The sequence below is a fragment of the Silurus meridionalis genome, chromosome 17 (assembly GCF_014805685.1).
Source record: "Silurus meridionalis isolate SWU-2019-XX chromosome 17, ASM1480568v1, whole genome shotgun sequence".
Classification (NCBI taxonomy): Eukaryota; Metazoa; Chordata; class Actinopteri; order Siluriformes; family Siluridae; genus Silurus; species Silurus meridionalis.
This window is the reverse complement of record NC_060900.1, coordinates 9,196,585-9,220,122: the sequence shown is the minus strand read 5'-3', so window position 1 is coordinate 9,220,122 and position 23,538 is coordinate 9,196,585. Positions and strand designations below refer to the sequence as shown.

Genomic DNA, 23,538 nt, shown 5'->3' with positions numbered 1-23,538 from the left:
ATATATATATATATATATATATATTATTATTATATTATTATTAATTATTATTATTATTATATTATATATATTATTATTATATTATATATATATATTTCATGAGTCTCAACAGAAATTGTTATATTAAGTTCCCTCTCCCTCTTTCCCTCTCTTTCGCACTCTCTTTCTTTCTATTTCAGGCTGGCTGGAGCTCCACCATCTCCAAAAACAGGCAGTGGCTCTAGTGGTGTCACAGGGGTGGGTGGTGGCTTGGGTATGGGAGGCATGGGAGGAATCCCAGGACGAGGAGACACCTACAGACTGGCCACCCATGAGAGCCCAAGACCATCTCCAACCCCTCATTCTCAGAATCAGGCAACATCGCAGGGCATGGGTACAGACCAAGGTCCTGGTCAGCATGCCTCCAGACGGAACCTTCAGGTAGACTTCAATAGTGGGGCAAGTGTAGGCCGAACAGGTCGATCGCCTTCAGTGTCTCCTGACCGAGGCAGTGCTCCCACCTCACCCTACTCAGTGCCACAGATAGCACCCATGCCCAGCAGTAAACTGTGCCCAATCTGCAACACAACAGAGCTGACCAGTGCTGACAGAGTACCCAATTTCAACAAGTGCACCCAGTGTCGCACCATTGTGTGCAACCAGTGCGGCTTCAACCCCAATCCACATCTTACAGAGGTAAACAGAATTATTCCCTCAGTCAACTATACAGCATCTGAGATCTAAAACTGTCTAGATGTTTTTACTTGGTTATTTTTATACATCTTATATCTGGATTGTATGTTGAATATAAACACATACATTAACACCTACATTTGCTTACAAATTCTTCTTTTTTTTTTTATCAAAAAAGTAATTTAGATTCTTGTAGAAATATCTTAAGCAGGAATAATCTAAAGTAATTGTGTACTGTATGACTTCTGTACAATGTTACAACACTTGGATTTTGGTATTTTAAGCCATTCTGTTGTGGATTTGATGGTGTGCTTGGGATCATTGTCCTGTTACATGACCTAATGATTAATTAATGATCAATTAATCAAGGGCATTTCATTAGCAGCATCTTAGAATCTTAAATCCTAAAGGTGTAAAGGTGCACTTAGTTTTTCACACAAGGCCATATTTTTTGTAAATAAATAAGGTGTAACAGTGTAATATGTAATGTGTTTGTTTATTTGAGATTGTATGAAGTTATTTAGAATTTTTATTATGATTTGATATGTAAAACCATAACATTTAAAACTTTAATTTTCACGAGTATACAGTACAGACTCTCATACACATGCACCACAACACCCACCCACAAGTATTAGGTTTTTATATATAAAACATTTAGAATAAATGCAGGCAGTGTGGCATATAGACGCAGCGTCTAGTCCCTCGGGAAACCATGGTTACATACATAACCTGGAGATGTTTCCCAATAGAAGCTCAAGCTGCTTCAGAAACGCTTTGGAACAAGAATCCAATTAAGCCAGTTTGACCAATCCCTGCCTAGTTTGGACAGCAAGCACAGCAATGGCAAAGGACAGAGGGGCCAGGAGTGGGACTGAGATCGATGCTATAGAACCTGACAAAGGTCAGCGGAGTGAACTAGCCCACAACATTGCAAATGTCTTGGAGGGAAATTTCAGAGGACAAGGCCCTAGAGGCCACCACATTCCGAGTCCAGTGAGCTCTAACCCCGAAGGGAGCGGAGAGACCAGAAGACCCTTAAGAGGAAGAATTAGCATTTACAATCTATCTGCTGAGCGTCAGCTTATTTGCACTGACACCTCTCCTCAGAGGGCCAAGCAGACGAATAGCTGCTCTGACTTCCTTCACAGTTCTGTTCTGTGGACGTATATGTCCAGTGTTCTCACTGGACACAGTCGGTTAAGCTTCGCCTGGTCTGGGGCCTGGGGGGAGAAGGAGAGAATGCCTGGAGCCTAATAGGTGGTGGGATGACCGAGGGTACTTTAGTAACATTCCATAATATAGGGTAGAGGAAGGCACTGGCCAGGCCTGGAGTAAACTCCAGGAAAGAAGGGGCCAGAAAAATGGCCTGAAGATCCCCTACTCTTTTGAAAACAAAGATGTCCAGAAGAAATGCAGTCTTAACTGCGAAGAACCTCACAGGTACCTCAGTCAGAGGCTCAAAGGGAGGCCCCAACAGGGCCTTCAAGACAATGGCCAAGTCCCATATAGGCACTCTAGGTCACACTGAAGGCCTCAGACTCCCGGTGCCATGAAGTAAGTGTGTCACCAATGGGTTTTTACGCAGTGACTGCCTACCAGGGAGGCATGATGGGCTGCAATGGCAGACACATAAACCCTCAGGGTGGATGGAGCCAACCATTTGGCGAACTATTCGTAAAGGAATAACAAAACTGAGCCAAATGGGCAGTTAACTGGGTCTAGGGAGTGTTATTCACACCATGTCATACAACATCCTCATAAAGGGAGCTCGGGATTGAAGATTGGTCTTTACCACTTCAGTGGAAAGGCTGGCGGCTAGGCCCCTTCAGGGGCCACAGCCACAGCCTCCACAGCTCTAGGCGGGGGGGGTATTATTGCGCTCCCTGCCTGAGATAGAAGATCCCTTCTGAGAGGAAGCTCCCAAAGAGGGTTTAAGCAGGGCTATTAAATCCGCAAACCATGGCCTGCCCGGCCAACATGGGGCTACCAGGAAGAGATTAATTCCATCCTGGAGAACTCTCTCCAGAACCCCCGGGAGCAGCGCGACAGTGCCTGTATCATGGCATCCAGCCCTAGAGGGAAAGTGTGATGTCTTTTGAGACGCAAGCAGGTATACCTGAGCTCTGTAAAATTGTTTCCAAATTTGCTCCACCACCTCGGGATGGAGCCACCATTCCCTGAGCCTTGGCCCTAGCCTCGAGAGGGCATCTGCTTCCTGGTTTAAGCAGCCCGGGGTGTACGCTGCCTTCAAGGAGAACAGCTTCTCTTGGGCCCACTGGAGGATCTGGCATACCTGATTGTACAGAGGGCAAGAGCGCAGAATGCTGATGGTTGATATAGCAAACCACTGAAGTGTTGTTAATACAGACCAACACATAGTGGCCTCTGAGGTCTGGGAGGAATTGCTTTAGAGCTTGAAGATGGGCAACTTCTCAAGGCAGTTTATGTGCCACGTTAGATGGGACCTCCCCCAGAGACCCAGAGTGGCCACTCATGACCGCTCCCCACCCGATGAGAGATGTGTCTGTTGTTAGCATTTTGCAATGCCCAGGAACTACCAGCACAGGGCCCTGGCGTTCCATCACTCTCTTGATGGCCATGAGAATGGACTCGATCCCAAACTAAATAAGTGATTCTCTGTAATGGAGAAAGCACATTCTTTTTGGCATGCAGCTGTAACCCCAAATCCTTTATGTGGGCAAGAATGACATCTTGATGCCAGACTGCCAATTGCTCTGATTTAGCCAATATCAACCAATCGTTGATAGAATGGTTGATATTGGGGGCAGTGCTGGGTCTTTAAAGGGGGAAGCATCGCCCGAGGAGAGATAGCTAGCGAGTGTCTCTTCGATCCCAGACATCGCCCCATAACCACACTCCCTCAGCCCTACTATATTTGAATATAGTGTCACCCTGGGATTAAAGGGGCAGAAGAAATGAAGCCTAGCGCATGACCTGGACACCTCTGTCCCGTCTCAACCACTCTGCAAGGTCCATTTGCGAGCCCCGAGTACTCTCCAAAAGTGGAGCATTCGCATTGTCATGCAAGCGAAATCAGCGCAGTCGGATCCCTTGAGAACCAACTTAGCATGCTCCGCTCCCAGACAAACGACACACAGTTTGTGCGTATCCCAAAAAGATAAAATTCAAAAAGCTCCTACCTTTACCAGACAAACACACACATAGCACTTCTTAAACAACAGAAGCTGGCAATGGTTTGACTCCATGTGCTTTAAAGCTTCCTGGTCGTGACGTTTCCCTGCCGGTGATGCCGCGCTTTCCATTGGACTAATTATACACGTGATTCAGAGCATGGACAATGCAGAGGTGTTTCCAAGGCGTTTCCCGAAGCGAGTTCCTGATGGGGAACAACTGATAATACTAGGAAATCTAAAATAAAAAAAAGCAATATCAAAGGCATAAGGATTTTAAATGCAAAAAGAGTGAAAGAAGAGTAAACCTTTTATGTTATCCCTCTTTGTTTTTTTCTCCAGTATTACTGCATTCCTCCACCTCTCAAAAAAGGTGGACTGTGTACTCAAAACTTTTTTTAGACGTGAGTGAGTTTCCATCGTAATTTTTAATTGACTGGCTTTCAATCAAGGCTATATATTTGTCTTCCACATGGGATAATCTTCAGACTTTTACAACCCTGACTAGGATACAGAACATAAACAGTATTTATATCTGGCTTATGTTAACTATTCTAGATTCCCCCGTCACTCAGTTTACAGTACTGAATAGTGTATTCTGACTGGCATTGCTAAAGACCTCTGCATTCCTCTCTTTGTTTGCAGTGTCATTTGTGTTTGTGTTCATGTGTCTTTTTCTGTACTGCTATTTATATATTTATATAGTTCTCACTCACTTGTGTTTATAATGTGTTTATATATACCCCTGTGATTACCTTTTGTCTCACTTAAGTAGCTCGTTGATTTTCTGTCAATTATCAGATTGTTTGTATTCAATATATATTGTTTCATATTTCCATAGCTTTTGATCACTTTTAGGTTTTTTTGCTTCTTGCACTTGTTTTGTCTTTGTAGTATTGTTTGCCAATCACATTATCTTGTTTTACATTTTGATTTATGCCTGCCAATTTTGGTTTATCCACTGTGCTTTTTAATAATTATTATACATAACGATGACAACTATGTGACAATTTGTGCCTACCTAGTATTTTTCTAAATACAAGAACATTGTAAAAATAAGACTGTACATTTTATTTACTGGAGGCAATTTACTGGAATCACAGTTGCCAGAAATGTATTATAAAAGTTACAGTAAATACAATAAATAATTACAAAACATATTTGTAATCTTACATATTATAAAACAAACCATAATTTAATACATTTGCTCATTTTGGTTGTTGTTTGTAATAAAGAAAGACTTACAATTAAGGAGTGATACCCCCGAGCCAAGGAGTAAAGGGTCTTGCCCATGGACCCAACCATGGTATTAAAGCAGTGCTGGGATTTAAACACACTGTCTGATTTTTAACCCAGACTTAAACACTCATGATAACTATTTGGACTCACAACTTTCTTTATAACACATTTTCTCCATGTGTAGATGCTGTTAGTTAGTGAAAATAGCATGCTAATATGTTTGGCTTTAATTGGTACATCATATTTTTCTCAAATGTATATATAGCCCATAGCATACATTTTAACATGACATATTGTGGTTACATTAAACTGCCAGACAGTTGTGCTGACTTTACTCTTTGGCGCACAAGCTGATATTGCAAAGGAAATGCAGTGATGCAATACAATGATGCAATGAACATGCATTAATCTATTCTGGATGTCAATAATACGATATTTGACTCTTTCTCCATAACAGTGTTCATAAACAAAGACATGTTTGTTTGGATAATTATTTACATCTTTTTCAAGGTTTATGATTTAGCAGAATTGTCCTGGTGAGCTCACATGCTGGTTACTTTGCTAAATCTCAGGTATATACTTGTGCTCATCTGTCAAGGTACCAAGCTAAGCATGGTCTGTTTGTCTGGCTGCCAGGAGCCAATGAAAAACTTTGCCTTTAATAAAAATTAAAGCATTCTAGGGTTAATATTACATTTCTAATATTGAAATATAAGTAAACCCTCTATGAATTATATGCTCTGTTTGTTTTTTTGCCAAATAAGGTGCTGTGCATTATCTCAGATGTCTCATCTGTCTAAAGAACATTGTTCCAAAAGTCTTGTGGTTTATTCAAATGCAAGATAAGCTATGGTGCCATGCTCCAATTCCAAATTGAAAAAATTACACCACAAGGCAAAATGGATCTCATGATGTGTATTGCACTATTAAAGAATAATAGATTTGGGCTGTCTTATTTTCACAGGCATTTTTGGGCAAGTCTAAACAGTCCCCAAATCTTTATGACATCAGAGCTATAATTAGACTTCTGGGCAACAGACGAATTTACTGATTTACTCATATGATTCATTGGCAACCATTTTGAAGTACATGCAATTAAAAAAAACAAATGTGGTCTTGCTAAAAACTTACAGCTTTGGTTAGAAATATTAACAAATCTAAATTAAAACCTAGGAGATATGTTTAAAATGTGAAATGAGCTTAATTTATGGTAAAACATAAATTGGTTAATATCATTAGATTTTATGCATTAAAAAAGGCAAAGGCCAGAGTGTTCATTTGAGACTGTCAGTCATTTGGGCCATTTTTTTCTAATACTTTTAGCAGATTCTTACCATGACCCTACTAAGACTACTGTAGACATTTAAATAGATGGTCGGATACAAAACAAATTGTAGAAAGGAAAATGTATTTAGTGTAATCATTGACACACGTGCAATAATTGAAGATGTGGACAAACTGAATAACTGGCCACTATAAAATTGTCACAAACAAAATATATACACACAGGGGATACACACAGCCGATGTGTCCATTATAACTGCATGGTTATGCCATGGTCTCCACTCTTCAAGAAGAGCGCTCTACCTCGTGGCTCGGGAACTGCTTTTGCCGAGGCAAAGTGGCGGCCGGTGTTGTGGGGCTTGCAAGCAGATCTTACAGAAGGCATGGAGATCGGTGCATCACTTTCTCCTGCCTCACCTGCCGGGTTGAGTGCTCGCTCCCTGGGGGAAGCACACCCTTTGGTGGCTTTCTTTTCAGCAGGGTGGCGCTCCACATTTCTTCCTCCGAGGAGGGAAAGATGTTGGAAGCTAGCGAGCCAATGGACTCCTCCCAGCCTGTTCTGTACAAGGAGCTCCTGGGGGTAGTGATGTGTCCAAGCTTGAGCTAGCCTGGCCGGATGAGAAGCAGAAGCAGTGCACACCCAGCAAGCTAGATGAGTGCTTCCTGCGGCCTGCATCACATCCTCCATGCCGGGGCCTGCCTTTTTTCTGCACACTGAGGTGTCCAGGTCCTGGGAGAGCCCATATGCAGCCCGCCTCTTCTCCCAACAAACCACGCTAGCTAACTATCTCTCTCCAGGTGCAGCATTGTCCCTTAAGGTCCCGGTACTGCCCAATAAGTTGCAAATCAATTTGGTTGTAGTGGGCAAGGTGACAGCGGGTCAGGCTGCAGGTTGCCTTCACACAATGGGTGTGTGGCAGGCATACCAGGCTGACCTGCTGTGGGAGAAGGACAAGGAATTCAGCTCTGGGGTTGACAAAATTTAGGAGCTATGTTGCACTGCCGACCTAGCCCTTAGGGCCACCAAAGAAATGGCTAAGGCGGTGGGTCGGCTCATGTCAGCCTTAGGAGCCACAGAAATGCATCTCGGATATTCTCGACAGGGACAGGGCTTTCTTGCTAAATGCTATGATAGCCCTTCCTGGCTTGTTCGGTAATGCCGTAGGTGCAGTCGTCGACAAGTTCCAGGAGGCCAAGAAGCAATCTGCGGCATTCTATCGGTATCTTCCTCGTTGCTCCCATGGGGCTGCTTGGCAGGCACTGCTGTGTTCTAGGCCAAAGCCTGAAAAGCTGGCTGACCTGAGAGTCGTCCTCTCCAGCAAGCGGCCTGTGGCATGCAGGCCCTAATCAGAGACTGCTGACCCTGTCACAAGATGTGCTTCAGGGCACATCCACCTATAGTGGTTGTCTTCCCCCACCTCAGCCCGGCCTCGTAGCGCCCGCTGCCTCTCAGGAGGCCCCAACAGCTGCAAGGCACCCATCAGCTGCTCTGGACACGCAAGAGACCAGCCTCGAGAGGCTAGTTCCATTAAAAGACTTCCTGGCTATGCACGGGAGAAAAGGGCTTCTCAATTCAGTCTGGGTCCTCTCCTCCCCGTTTTTTAACAGGGTGTGTCCCACTCTGGTGGGTCCCGAGCAGGCTCTGGTCCTGGAACAGGAAGTAAGCAGTCTCTTGAGGAAGGGGAGAATAGAAGATGGTTATCTATAGAAGATGATTCCACCTTTACTCAGAGAGTCTGGCTTCTACAGCCAGTACATCAGGGTTCCGAAGGGGGGCTGCATCCTCTAGATCTATGCTCCTTGAACCACTCATTGTGGTTCGGTTCAGGATGCTTACTCCTAAGAGGGCGTGTCTCAGACCAGGTCTGAGGACTGGTTTGTCACGATAGGTCTAAGGACGCATACTTCCACATATCCTATCTTTCTGCTCACAGGAGGTCCCTGAGGTTTGCTTTCAGGGGCGAAGCGTACCAATATCAGGTCCTCCCGTCCGGCCTGGCACTCTCACCCCGCACCTTCACAAAATGCACGCATATCACTCTGCGATTTGACCCCGGCCAAGCTTCGGGGCATTCACATCTCGACAATTGGTTGATATTATCTGGCAGCCCGGCATCGAGATGTTGTTCTCGCCTGTATGAAGGAACTGGGGTTAAGACTTAAACACCTAGAAAGGTGTGTTTTCTCCAGTACAGAGAACCACCTTCTTAGGCATGGTGGGGTACTCGGCCGTTATGTGGGCACAGTTGTCTCCCACTTGGATCAAAGCTCTCCTCACGACAGTCAAGAGAGTAAAAGAAGGTCAGTCCCTCACTGTGAATCAGTTCCAGAGGCTGCTGGGACTCATGGCAGAAGCATCCAGTGTGATTTGACTCGGTCTCCTGCACATGAGACCCGTCCAGTGGTGGCTCAGAGACAGAGGGTTCTCCCGCAGTGGCAATCCACTCCGTACTATCAAGGTCTCTAAGTCTTAGATATGTGGAAAGCATCTGTCTCAGGGCCCCGTCCAGGGAGCTCCTTGTCGTTGCGTAATGGTATAGACAGATGCATCCCTCACAGGGTGGGAAGCGGTCATGATCATGCTCCACCCAATGTCCATGAAACAAGCTCCATCTCACGTGGCACGTTAACTGCCTGCGGGTGCAGGAGATGTTTCTGGCTCTGGAACACTTACTCCCAGACCTGAGGGATTGTCATGTGCTGGTCCGTACTGACAGCACATTGGTGGTCTCTTACATTAACCACTAGGGGGTCTCCGATCTCGCCCCAATACAGGTTGGCACGGCAGATCCTCCTGTGGTCCAATCAGAAAGCAGACACCCTTTCAAGGCAAGGGCCGAGGCCCGGGAAATGGAGACTTCACCACCTTGGGATATGGCGGAGGTTTTACAGAGCTCAGGTGGATTTGTTTGCAACTCAGGTGACTCACCCAGCCCCCTTGGTGCTGCACCCCATGTTACAGACGTGGCCAAAGCTATACCTATATGCCTTCTTCCTATCGCGCTGCTCCAGGGAGTTCTGGAGAGAGTTCGCCGGGAAGGAGCCCATCCCCTCCTGGTGGCACCTCGATGGCCGGGCAGACCATTGTTCACAGACCTGGTGTCCTCTTTGGGAAATTCCTCCCAGAAGGGATCTCCTCTCCCAGGTGGGGGGAACTCTGGCTCACCCCCACCCAGAGTTATGGAGGGTGTGGCTGTGGCCCATGTGGGGGCACAGTTCCTAGCAGCTGGTCTCTCTACTGAGGTCTACCTTCATCAAGTTCTACGACCTTGACCTTAGAGCCACGCCCAGCTCCTCTTTCCTGCGCTCTGGTTGTGCTCTCACACACTAGGCAAGGACTGGTCAGTGTGGCATGATTAAACACTCATTCCCAAAGCGTTGTGACACAGCTCGAGTTCCCGAAAGGGAACATCTCTAGGTTACGTATGTAACCATAGTTCCCTGACGGAACGAGATGCTGCGTCTCCAAAACACACTCCCTGAATCCCTGCAGTGCTTCCCTTCTCTTTAATGTTAAATTTAATTTAACATTATCCACTTAAATTCTTCAGAAATGCAGGTATATAGTCAAGGCAAGTCAAGTTATTTCTATAGCACTATTCACAACAGACATTGTCTCAAAGCAGCTTTAGAGAATTTAAGAGTTAAGGTGAACAATGTGTATTTAACCCTGATAAGCAAGCCATGGCAACTGTGGCAAGGAAAAACGCCATTTTATGTTTTGAGGAAGAAACCGTGAGAGGATATAGCTAATGTTTATTTGAAAATAGTCATTTACAAATTATGTAACCAACAGTTGTATATTTTCATTATTTCCTATGCAATTTGATGTAATAATCTGTAGGTATGGTTAAGATTTTTCACTGATTTTTGTTTGTGTGCATACAGTATGTGCATAGTGCAATTTTCTGAAACAAGCCTTTTAAATTTCTTAGGGAGAGAAAATAATTAACCTGATGAAAGGCTGTGAAAGGCTGTCACAATTAATTATTTTGGTGAATTATTTTATGAATAATGTCCCAAATATTAGAATGTTCTACTAAGATAAGATTATTATTATTATTATTATTATTATTATTATTATTATTATTATTATTATTATTAGGGCCCGAGCACCGAGGAGCAGGCCAGAATGGCCTGCACCAGAGGTGCGAAGCCCTATTGTTTTCCTTAGAATTTATTTATTTATTTATTTATTTTTTTTTTTACACACATTGGTCATTAGAGGTCCCTTAACATACTCGAAAACTCTTGAAATTTGGCACACACGTCAGAGTCCTTTGTCACTAGAGCCGGACAAAGGCTGGTATACAGGCGTGGCAGGGGGGCTCTGTAGCGCCCCCTGTAATTAAAAAACAAACATTCGTGCACAGATCGGGCAATTATGTTCGCACATGTACGAGAGTTGGTACGCATATAGATCTCATGGACCCGAACAACTTTCGCCCTCTAAACTATGAGCTACGCCCAACAGGAAGTCAGCCATTTTGGTTTGTTTTATAAGTGCATGCGGGGAACTTTTAAATACTCCTCCTAGGAAATTCATGCGATTGACACCAAACATGGCGAACATGATGCCAAGACATTGTACTTGCTAAATTGCAAAGGGATTTTTGATATCTCGAACGGTGCTGCCATGGTGAGGCGACAAATTTATGGCGAATTCGGAGAACAGGAAGTGTTTAATATCTAAAGCAAAAAATGTCTTATTCGGACGACAAGCGGTGTGTATGTTCGGCCAAGGATTCCGATCGCATCGATGTGCCTATTGTGAATCTCGGACATAGCGCCACCAACAGGCGCCAGGAAGTGTGTCAGTCACAAAAGGTGGATTTTTTGACAGTTGCATGTGGTGAACTTTTAAATACTCCTTCCAGGATATTTATGCGATTGACACCAAACGTGGTCAACATGATGCCGACACATTGTAGATAATAAATTGCGAAGGGATTTTTGATATCTCGAACACCGTTCCCATGGCAATGCGTCAAACTTTACTTTTATTTCAGGCATATTTAAGCATTTGGCATGCACTTTGTGTGCCTCAACATGCTCGAAAACACCGGAAATTTGGCACAGACGTCAAAGTCGTCTGCCATTAGGACCGGTCGAAGGCTGGAACATAGGCGTGGCAATAGGGCTCTGTAGCGCCCCCTGTAATGCAAAAACAAATATTGGTGCACAGATCGGGCAAACATGTACGCACATATACGAGAGTTGGTAGGCATATAGATCTCATCGACCCGAACAACTTTCACAAACAAACTTATTAGCTCCGCCCAACAAGAAGTCGGCCATTTTGGATGGTTTCATAAGTGCATGTGGTGAACTTTTAAATACTCCTCCTAGGGAATTCATGCGATTGACATCAAACATGGTGAACATGATGCCGAGACATTGCACTTGCTAAATTGTGAAGGAATTTTTTTATATTTTGAACGGTGCTGCCGTGGCGAGGCGACAGATTTTTGGCGAATTCAGAGAAACAGGAAGTGTCTAATATCTAAAGCAAAAAATGTCTTATTCGGACGACAAGCGGTATGTATGTTCGGCCAAGGATTCCGATCGCATCAATGTGCCTATTGTGAATCTCGGACATAGCGCCACCAACAGGCGCCAGGAAGTGTGTCAGTCACAAAAGGTGGATTTTTTGACAGTTGCATGTGGTGAACTTTTAAATACTCCTCCTAGGATATTCATGCGATTGCCACCAAACGTAATCAACGTAATCAATTATTGTAGATGATAATTTGCAAAGTGATTTTTGATATATCGAACGCTGTTCCCATGGCAACGCGTCAAACTTACCTTTTATTTCAGGCATATTTAAGGCTTTTGGCGTGCATAGATTAACTTGAAATTTGACACATACATCACATTTGTCGGCTGTTAAGTGTGGACAAAAAGGTCGGACAACGGTGTGTCTCTTAAGTGGCCCACTAGCACCCCCGTTTGTCTAAAATGTGGGGTTTCTTTTACCTACAGTCCCCAAATGGGTCAGTAACAACATAAAATAGTCCACTGATATTTACCAACTTGATGCACTTGCACACCGTGCATTGTTTTCTGAGAGACACCGTATAGCGATACACAAATGTGCGAGGGCCCGACATCGCTGCTTGCAGCTATATTTATTATTATTATTATTTTAACTATTACAACTAAGATTTCTGGAATTGATTGATAGGAATTTGATCAAACATTAGTACATATTCATTATTTCATTACAACATTTAAACAACAAAATTTAACAGGTGGTACTTAGTTTAGGTGTATTATTGCAATGTTTATGGTTTGTTGATGTTAACTTATGCCACAAATAATGTTATGTGAACCTTCATTAGCAGTGTTCACTGTCTCCACGAACTATGAAACATTTGCTGGTCTCTGTTGGAGGGCTAGATATGCATGACTATTTCTTGGCTCAGAAACACGCAACATAATCCCTTTATACCAGATGATCATGGCAGCTTGAAAACCACTTAGCATATGCTTCTTCCATTTTGGAAAAAAAAGGGATATATTGTGTGTATCATTTTGTTCCTGAAACTATTGAATATGCAATGTGCATATGGGACATTCTTAATTCCTGAATAACTGCACTTTTTTCTTTTATGCTTTCACTTCCTCACTGCATTTTAAGCCATTCAGCACTTGAAGGTTTCACCTGAAACAAGTACAGGCGATATATGAGAGCATACTACTTCTACTTACTACTACTACTACTACTACTACTACTGCTACTACTATTTCTACTACTACTACAACAACTAATAATAAGAAGAAGAAGAAGAAAAAGAAGAAGATAGCAAACTTGTAAACATATAAAAGAAGAAAGTTATAAAGCTAAGAATATCACAGTATCATTATCACAATAATTACATGTGCTTGATTTTAACATTGCCAGCCTTGGGCCTACCCACTTACCATTTTTCACTAAACTTTTTGCTCATTTATGACCTTATGTTTCTGGAATGTTATAGAAAATCTTGTCTCCTCAGCGACTTCCCAGCTATTGCACCTTTGGCAGTGAATTATTTTATGCTGCCAAAAGAACAACTCATACTAGCAATCCATCTTTGACAACTTACCAAACCTATCTATGTCTTGATATTTTATCTATAAAGACACAGACATTCAGGAGTATACATATAATGTAATCTAATACCCGCCATAAAAAGGTATTCATTTAGCATAAATAATCCTGACACAACTCTCAGTTCACTCAAACACAATGCTCTGGACCACACATAAGAGGAAGGATTGAATTTGCCTTTCACAATCAGGTGTTCTCAAAAACATTGTGAACTCTCATAACAAGGCTAACAGGTGATGATTGGCTGAACACTAGCACTCGCTACTTGTGTGTTCAAAACACGTGGCCTGAATTCCTGAAATCTGAAACTTGTAATCTCATAATGGCAACTTTTATGTCAATTTCAAGAAGGTTTGCTTAAGAAACATATTTATTGGTGCATATTGGTTAAAATTTTGTTGATGTTTATTTTATCTACAGTTCTTTTTAAAAGTAATGGATTGCAAAACAGTTGATTTCTTCACATCAAGCTGCTTACATATTGCAGATTCAATCTTCCCAGCCTGGTGCAGGTCTACAATTTTGTTTCTGGTGTCCTTTGACAGCTCTTTGGTCTTAGCCATAGTGGAGTTTAGAGTATGACTGTTTGAGGTTGTGGACAGGTGTTTTTTATACTGATAACGAGTTCAAACAGGTGCCATTATTACAGGTAACAAGTGGATGACAGATGAGCTTCTTAAATAAGAAGTTACAGGTCTGTGAGAGCCAGAAATCTTGCTTTTTTTGTAGGTGACCAAATACTTATTTTCCACCATAATTTGCAAATAAATTCTTTAAAAATCAATGTGATTTTATTTTTCTCATTTTGTCTCTCATAGTTGAAGTGTGAAGGTGAAATGCATGATCAACTGAGATAAGGTCTGGTGCTTGAATTGGCCATTCTAAAACCTTTCAGATTCATACTGGCTATAGCAAATGTAGAGATTTATTTTAAGCTTAAAAATGGCTTGCATTTCTATAATTGGCTGATATCTTGCCCTCATGTTTGTTTATCATTTTGAACAAAAATTGCATCCCCCACAGATAAAAGTCGGAGCTCAAGAACAGGATAGACATTCAGAGCTATTACTTGTTTGAACAATCAACCTAGCAAGGCACACTTACTGTAGGTATAAAAAGTCAAGCATACAGTATATATCATAACAAATTTTCTTAGGTTATTCCACCACCTTGGTGCCAGAACAGAGAAGAGCCTTGAATTGTACTTACCTCTCATTCTGAGAGAAGGTGATACCAGTCGAGCAGTGCTGGAGGATCTCAGACAGCATGGTGCAGTGCAATATGTGATGAGGTCACTGAGGTAAGATGGTGCTGGTCCATTTTTGGCCTTGTAGGCAAGCATCAGTGTATTGAATCTGATACGTGCAGCTACTGGAAGCCAGTGAAGGGAGCACAGCAGTGGGGTGGTGTGGGAAAACTTGGGCTGATTGAACACAAGTCGTGCAGCTGCGTTTCATTTGCAGTGGACGAATAGCGTTCAGGGGAAGACCTGCCAGCAGAGAGTTGCAGTAGTCAAGTCTTGAAATGACAAGAGACTGAACAAGCACCTGGGCAGCCTGTATGGACAGAAATGGTTGAATCCTTCGGATGTTATAGAGAAGAAATCGACAAGAACGAGCAACATTAGCGACATGTGGGAAGAAAGACAGTTCATTGTCCACAGTTACCCCAAGGTTACGAGCAGGGGCTGAAGGGGAGAGCAAAGAGTCATAAATTGTTATTTGGAGATCTTGACCTGGAGATGAATCACCTGGGATGACCAGCAGTTCTGTTTTGCTGGGGTTGAGTTTTAGCTGGTGAGCACTCATCCATGAAGATATGTCTGACAAGCATGCTGAGATCCGAGCGGAAGCTGTGGTATCTGATGGAGGGAAAGAAAAGATGAGTTGAGTGTCATCTGCATAGCAGTGATAAGAAAACCCATGTGAGGATATGACTTCACCAATGGAGTGGGTATAGAGGGAGAAAAGGAGGGGACCAAGTACAGAGCCTTGTGGGACACCAGTGGTGAGTCTGCATGGGGCAGATGTGGATCCCCTCCATGTTACCTGGTATGAGCGACCTTCCAGGGAGGAATCAAACCATTCCCATGTTGTTTCGCAGATACCAAGGCTCTTGAGGGTTGACAAAAGTGTCTTGTGGTTGACTGTGTCAAATGCTGCTAAAAGGTTCAGGAAGATAAGTACAGATGACAGCTTGGCTGACCGAGCAGCATGCAGTTTCTTAGAAACAGCCAAAAGGGCCGTCTCTGTGGAATGTGCCGCTTTGAACCCAGACTGGTTTGGATCATGGAGGTTGTTCTGTGAGAGATAGACAGACAGTTGGTTAAAAACAATGTGTTCCAGAGATTTAGAAAGAAAGGAGAGAAGTGATACTGTAGTTGTTGATGTCTGATGGATCCAGAGCAGGTTTCTTCAAGATGGGAATGACCCTTGCTTGCTTGAAGGTAGTTGGTACATAGCCAGATGTTAATGACCCATTGATGATTGTGGTGATGAAGGGCAGGAGATCTTGCGTGATGGTCTGGAGTGTAGTTGAAGGGATTGGATCCAGAGGACAGGTGGTGGAATTGCAAGATCGGATGACTTGCAGTATCTCATCTTCTGTTAGGGTTGAGAAGCTTGACAAAGATGTAGTGGATTGTTGGCTGTGTTGTTTAGTCGTTGTTGGAGAGGAAGTGAAGGCCTGGCAGATTTTCTTAATCTTCTCATCATAGAAGGAGGCAAAGTCATTAGCAGTCAGGGACGATGGAGCAGGTGCAGCAGGGGGTTGAGTAAAGAAGAGAAGATGTTGTGAAGCTTACGAGGATCTTGTGCAGGGGCCTCAAGCTTTTCCTTGCAGAAGGCAGTTTTGGCAGAAGTCACCTCCAAAGAAAATTTGGTCAGGAGTGCACGGTAAGATGAGAGGTCTACATCAAGTTGTGATTTTTTCCACTTCCTCTCTGCAGATCTGAGTTCTCGATGATTGCTGCGCAAAACTTCTGACAGCCACGGTGTGGGACAAGAAGTCTTCTTGGGTCTTGTAGTCAAGGGGCAAAGGAGGTCCATGGTTGAGGAAAGAGATGAGAGGAAGGAGTCTGTAGCAACATCTAAGGGTAGAGACAAAAAAGGAGTCAGGGTCAGGAAGAGATGAAAGAGTACAGGAAGCTACAGAGGAGGGAGAGATAGAGTGAAGGTTAGGACAGATAAGAGAGATGATTACTATTGCTGAATGTAAATACAGTGGAACCCGGTTATCTCGCCCTCGGTTATCTCGACAACCCTATTAAGTCGACGTTTTTGAAGTGGAACCGCCAAATTCTCGCTTTTTCTAAGCATTTTTTATTGGTTATGTCTTTTTTTATGTCGCCGAACCCTAATATCTCGAGCACAAGGGGGAAAAATTAGCCATTTAACGTCGGTTATCTCGGTGCAGCCGCAGAAGAACTTGCGGAAGTGGCAGAAAATTCAAGGCTTACAGCTGCTACAGGTGTTGTATTGTATACTGGTGAATCTCTGCTGTTAGTTAGTGCACATATGCCTTTTGTTGTTAAATGTTATGCGATGAACGGGAGGCGAAAGAACGTGTGATGACCATCCAAAATCACAGAATGAACACTGGCTGGATCGGGGGCGGGATCATGTGCGCTTTGGGAAGAAAAGCGCAGCCGTTGAGAGAGTGCCGGTGGGAAGGCACGTACCGGGATACGCATGCGCGATAACAATGACCGCCGTGAACCAACATATACCAACAATAACGGACGGTGAGAGTGTGGAAGTTTAAATAGGAGCTGGTGATGATGCTAAACGAGCACCATATGTGCACGATTGAACCCGGGAGCTTCAGAGAAAGCGGCCAAGAAAGCACCAGACATGCTGAAGGGGGCCGAAGGGGGCGTGGCAGGTGGATTCCTGACAGTTAAACATGTACTGTATGTATTTTTATAGCATGCCTTCATCAAACAAATCGCAGCAACGCTGTTGTGTAAAAAAACCCTTCAAAAACACGTGCATGCACATTCTCGTTTAATAACGCACATCATGTACATAAAGAAATTTCAAGCACGTTAATATATTGCTGCCATTTTTATTTTCGTTTATCTCGATCATCGGTTACCTCGATGCCTTTTGGCGACCCCCTAGGACATCGACATAACCGGGTTCCACTGTACTAACAATCCTACATACTTCTATTAGAGAGGATATATCTCATTTTATTTAAAAACAAGTTTTTCTTGGTTAATCTTGTTCCTGCATCCTACTGTACAATGAAATTTAGATTCTGTTAAGAGTTAGCATTTGCCTGGATAAATTCAAATTGTGCCACTTGGGTTTCATCATTGTTGGCTCTTTTGGTGTTAACATACAGTAAGTGTTATGCGAACAATGTGTGAAACTAAATCTATTTTAAAATGTGTTCATTGGGTGATAGCATCTGGCACCATTCTAAATTCCTGCAAATTAGTGTGTTCGTGTGAGTAAAAATGCATTAAGTGGCTCTGTGTGTGTGTGTGTGTGTGTGTGTGTGTGTGTGTGTGTGTGTGTGTGTGTGTGTGTGTGTGCGCGCGCGCACATGTGTGTGCATGCATGAGCATGTGCATGTATGTGTGTGTCAGAAACTCACGGGACACGATGCAAGGCTGGATTATTCTGTCAGTGAACTCAGGTGACTGGGTGAGTAGAGACTGGGAGGGAGGACCCAAATGCAGGATGCACACAGGTGTACAGAGAAAACAGGCTTTAATTGAAAGGCAACTGAGCAATGGGGAAAGGCAAAAACACAGTAAAAAAAAAAAAAACAGTCCAAAAAATCAAAGCCGGCAAACAGAACTAGGAAGGGAAGAGCAGAAACATAAACCAATATAACAGTTCGGAGTTCAAAACCAGAACCAAAGCAGAACAGGGGTCAGGATCAGGATCAGGAACCAGAGCAGGCAGGGTGGCAAGATTAATCGCAGGGGCTAGGGAGCCAGTAAGATAATCTGGCCCTGAGCTAAAGTCTTGGGTGTCCTTAAATACTTAGAGGCAAGGGCAAAAAGGGCAAGATGGCCGCCGACCCAGAAGTGCGCGCCGCGAAACCGGAAGTGTGTGCCACATGCCCAGAAGATCCTGTTTTTAATTATGTATTAAAACACCCTAAAAACACGCTAAAAAAAATGAAATAAAGGTACTTTGAAGCGGATCTCAAGCTAGTTTTGAAGCTGCTGTCAAACTTTTTATTTTGTTTTTTTGTTAAACAATATGAAAACCTTTTCAATCATTTGATACTCACAAAATGTTATAGTCTAGCTCTCATAACAGGTAGGCCTGATACGCTTGCAACACTGCCATGGTGTGCAGGCCTGACCTACCAGGGCATATGCCTTACTTACCAAGCCCCTCTGTACTATGTTGGCGCTGGTGACTAAGGCCAATGTCAGGTTCTTTAGTGAGAAAGCGATATCCGGGGAGAGATAGCTAGCTAGGACTCTTCAACCTCGGCATCGCTCCTTAATCATACTTTCTCAGCCCCATGATATTAGAATATAATTCTATTTATATATAATATAATATAATATAATATAATATAATATAATATAATATAATATAATATAATATAATTCGCCTTGGGGCTAAAGGGGCGGGCCAAGAAAGGCTTCGCCCAGGATCTGGACACCTTGGTGTGGCGGTCGGGAAAGAATGTGTGACGCTGGGGGAAGAAAATTCATCGAGCTTGCTGGACGGAGGGGCTTTCCGGTCGTCTCCTGACCAAGCTAGATACCTCCATGAGCTCTTCTATGTCGGGTTCGCATAGTGCCGCCCCCCCACCCTTGCTCTTGTCATAGGGAGACAAAAAGTGTGTTCCTGAAGCCTGCGAACATGAGCTGGACCGGGCAAGTGAGGTTTGAGAAAGGGACAAGCCTGTCTTGTCCATTTGCGAACCCCAGGAACTGCCAGGCCACTCTGCCTCAGTGAGAACGGGGCGGAACCACGAGAATTCAGTGGCACCATCCTCAAAGAGTGCCCACCGGGCGCAGTGCTCGCGGTCGTCTTCCTCGAGAACTAACTTAGGGTGCTCCGCTCCCAGGCAACACACAACCGGAAAGTGTGTTAAGCCTTATCCAATGCCTTCATTTTTTGACAAACAATGAACAAACGATAAGTGCCTAATGAACAAACAGAAACTGCTGCCGGTTTCACTCCATGTGCATTTTATAGCTTCCTGGTCGTGATGTCACCCCACCAGTGACACCGCACCTTCTTTTGGAAAAGTTACACACGGGATTCAGAGCGTGGACAGAGCGTTCCCAAAACGTTGCGACGCAGCTCGAGTTCCTGAAAGGAAACCAATTAAGGGAGTAGCTGATGTGACAAATGTTAAAACATTTGGTTTGCATGTTGCTGACATCAATTTCTTTCACATCTTGCTCTTCTCCCTCTCTATCCATCTTACACTTTCTCTTCCTCTCTTTTGTTCAAACACACATATATACCTACTTTGTTTTTTCTTTCTTTTGGGAAAGCTCAAGAGAAAGTGCAGAGTAAGAGAGCTTTTTGTCTGACAGAAATTTTTTTTTTCAGTTAATGTTATTCCATCTTAACTGACTTAACAAACGTCAGTGACAAAGGAAAAGCAGGCAGGAGAAAGCAAGACTCATGTCCTGTTGTATAATGATGTAGCTTCAAAGTGTAACATAGTCAGTTCAAGCAGTTCATAAACTTTACATGTAATTTCAGTGATACATATCAGACACTATACATCATATATACACACCAAACAATAAAACATATAAAATAAAAAAATAAAATCACTGATGGGTGAGGGGAATTGCATTGATTAGTTTACTTTTGCACTTGTAAATGGCTGGGATATATTAGGCAATATGTTAACAATCGGTTTTCAGAGTCAGGGTGTTGGAAGCAGATAAATTGGCATTAGCATAAGTATCTGAGCGACTTTAAAATTGTGATTGCTAGAAGATTAGGACTGAAATTCTCCAAAATGATTACTTTGGGAGTGTTTTTGATATGCATTAAAGAAGAATCAATAAACCCATTACAGGATATCCATGGCTCATTATATCTGGGGTGAGTGCAGGCTATTCTGTCTGGTCCCATTTCACAGAAGAGCTACTATTCTACAAAGTGATAGAAATGTGTCAGAACAATGCATATGGTGCTGCAAAGTCACACACCACCCAGATTGTTCATGCTGACCCCGGTGAGCATGTGAGCATCAGAAAAGGACCATGAATCAGGTGACCTGGATTGAGAAAACATTTTAACATGCTAGCATTATCTTTGTTAACCTTTTTGCCACTTTTTGTTTGTCCAAACCACTGCATCCAGTGAACACTTTACAGACAACTTCTTGAAGACGTTCAATCATCTAGGCGTTACATTTGTCACTCAGATCTTATGCTTAACCATTTTTCTGTCTTCCAACACTTGCTGATTAATAAATACCATGCTTGACAGATGCCATTGTAACAAGATAATCAATGATAGTCACTTCACAATTATTTAAATGTTCTAGTTTATAGTCATGAATCATGAATTCAGTGATTCTATTTTAGTCATTTTGTCCTATATACAACCAAGGTTTTGAATTGAAGCAATCAATATGTGACAAGTCTATATTTAAGGTTTTAATTCAAATATTATTAGAAAAAAAAACTTTTTTTTAATTTAGGAATTAAAGCCACTTTTATTTTTTTACATTGTACCTTGTATACACTGATAAGCAGTTTCATAGCCAGGTGTTGCTAGTTGTCCTGTTTTGAGACAAAGTCCATTGTTAAAAGAACTATACAAATAAAAATGAATTCAATTGTTGCCTATTTTCTAATTGTTTCATGACGAAATAATGGGATATATTGTTGGTAGTTTATTCCATGTGATAAATTTGAATTGGTAGCTTTACATGGGAACTTTCACTTAACAGTCAAAGGGGTGTTCACACGAGTGATGGAAGCCATCATCGGGCTAAAAAATTCAACAGACCTTATCAGAAATAAAGCAAAAATGTTAGGAGTGGACAAATCGACAGTTTGGTACATTACTAAATAGAAATAATGTACTAGTGAGCTAAACATCATCAAAAGGCCTGGAAGACCACAGAAGACAATTAAAGTGGATGATTAGGAAAAGATAAACCTGTGCACAACATATCATTGTCAATGTCTACCATCAAGAGTTTAAATTTTAAATGTAAATGCAATGGATTTACCTCAAGATGCAGACCAATGGTAACACTTAACAGAAAGGCAACTTTTAAAAACATTTAAACTCTAAAACACTAAACGCTGAAACTCTGTTACAAAGTCTAAACTTCAATCACATTTTAAATGCTTAATATCAATCCTATTTTGGTGATGTACAAATACACTGATATACTTGTGCATACTTGTGTATATGGTGTTTTTATGGGGAGTGGTAGCTCAGGGGGTCCGGTGCTGGTTTGCTGATTGGAAGATCAGGGATTTAAGTCGCGGTATAGCCAAGCTGCCACTTTTGGGCCCTTAAGCAAGGTCCTTAACTCTCTGTGCTCCAGGGGTGCCATATCATGGCTGACCCTGCGCTCTGACCCCAGCTTATGAGCAAGCTTGGGCATGCAAAGAAAGAATTTCACTGTGCTGTAATGTATATGTAAAAATTAAGTCTCTTCTTCTAATGGATTTATTGATAGTGTTTTTTTTATGTAAGATTTTCTTTAACATGTCTACATTTTGTATTGGAGCACTCTGTACTTTGTATTGGAACACATAATTTATGTATGTGTATTTATGTGTGTGTTTACACAGGTCCAGGAGTGGCTATGTCTGAACTGTCAGATGCAGAGAGCCCTAGGAATGGATATGACCACACCTCGCTCTAAGAGTCAGCAGCAGATTCATTGTTCCTCAGAGCAACCTAAAGCAGACACTGTAATACCTACTCATTCCCAGCCTTCAGCTCAGCTCAAACTATCTCAGTCTCAGAATCAACCACAGACCCAACCTCATTCCAAAATCCAACCACAGGCTCAAAGCCAGACCTCACTGGGCCCTAAGAAAGAAAGTGAGTCTCCTGGTACATACCAGAAAGGACCTCAAAAAATAGGCCTTTCAGCTCAAACTGGACCTTCTCAAATTGTGCATCAAGGAGCACAATTGGAGTCCCATGGTCAGAGTGTGGAATTTAGGCAGAAAGGCCCAGGTGGAGCACCTCAAACTAGCTCCCGGATCCCTCACCCTGGTGCTGTGCCATTACCAGGTTTGGCAAAAGCACCATCACAGCCAGACCTTGGCCGTGGATCTCCAGTTCACTATGTTGGACGATCAGAGCAAATTCGCAGTGCTGGAAGTTCCCCAGCTCGCCGCCCAGCCTCAGTGCATGAGACCCCTCCTCAGGATGGTTTGACAAAGTTATTTGGGTTTGGGGCATCATTACTGAACCAGGCAAGCACACTAATCTCAGTTGATCCACTACCTGGAGGAGGAGCCTCAGCACAATCCTCACCTGCTCGACAACAGGGCACCCAGGGTACTAAGGTGATTTTTAGTGATGCTAATTCTAAAGCTATGGCTGGAGCTCCTGGATCAGACAAGCGTGGAACAGCAGGAACCTTGTTTTCCCAGGGTTCAAATACTCCCCCACAAAAACAGCCTCAACAACAACAACAGCCTATTGCATCACATCAACAAAAGGCATCCCAGTTGCCAACTAACCATCAAAAGACAGGGCAGCAGCAGTCACCGGCACATCATCAAGCGGTACTGCCACAGCAGCAGTCACCGGCACATCATCAGAAGGTGCCACAGCAGCAGCCAAAGGCACATCATCAAAAAGCTCCACAGCAGCATCAGTCACCACTGAAGCAGAAACCCAAAGTCACCTGCCCCTTGTGTAAGACTGAACTTAATATAGGAACCAGTGAGCCACCCAACTACAACTTCTGCACCCAATGTCAGACGCAGGTCTGCAATATGTGTGGCTTCAATCCAACACCTCACCTTATAGAGGTAAGTGTACAACACATACTTAATCACACTCACAGTGGCACCGAATAAAAGGGGACAAGGTTAACATGGAAATCTTTTTTTTTTTGTATACAGATTTCCAATGCATTCATGTTCTGTGTTGGTGAGCTTCT

The 23,538-nt window shown here is 43.0% G+C and overlaps 1 protein-coding gene across 4 annotated transcripts in view; it reads left to right on the top strand.

The window, feature by feature from the left end:
* Window positions 1–23,538, top strand: part of bsna (bassoon presynaptic cytomatrix protein a) — a 107,935-nt gene that overhangs the window by 19,529 nt on the left and 64,868 nt on the right. For all 4 annotated transcript variants that reach the window (XR_006928240.1, XR_006928239.1, XR_006928238.1 and 1 more), the window contains exons 2-3: window positions 180–675; window positions 22,208–23,407. Coding sequence is in view for 1 of the 4 variants with exons in the window: in XM_046870386.1 (XP_046726342.1) it covers window positions 180–675; window positions 22,208–23,407 (1,696 nt within the window). In the remaining 3 variants the exon portion in view is untranslated. The remainder of the gene's footprint in view (window positions 1–179; window positions 676–22,207; window positions 23,408–23,538) is intronic.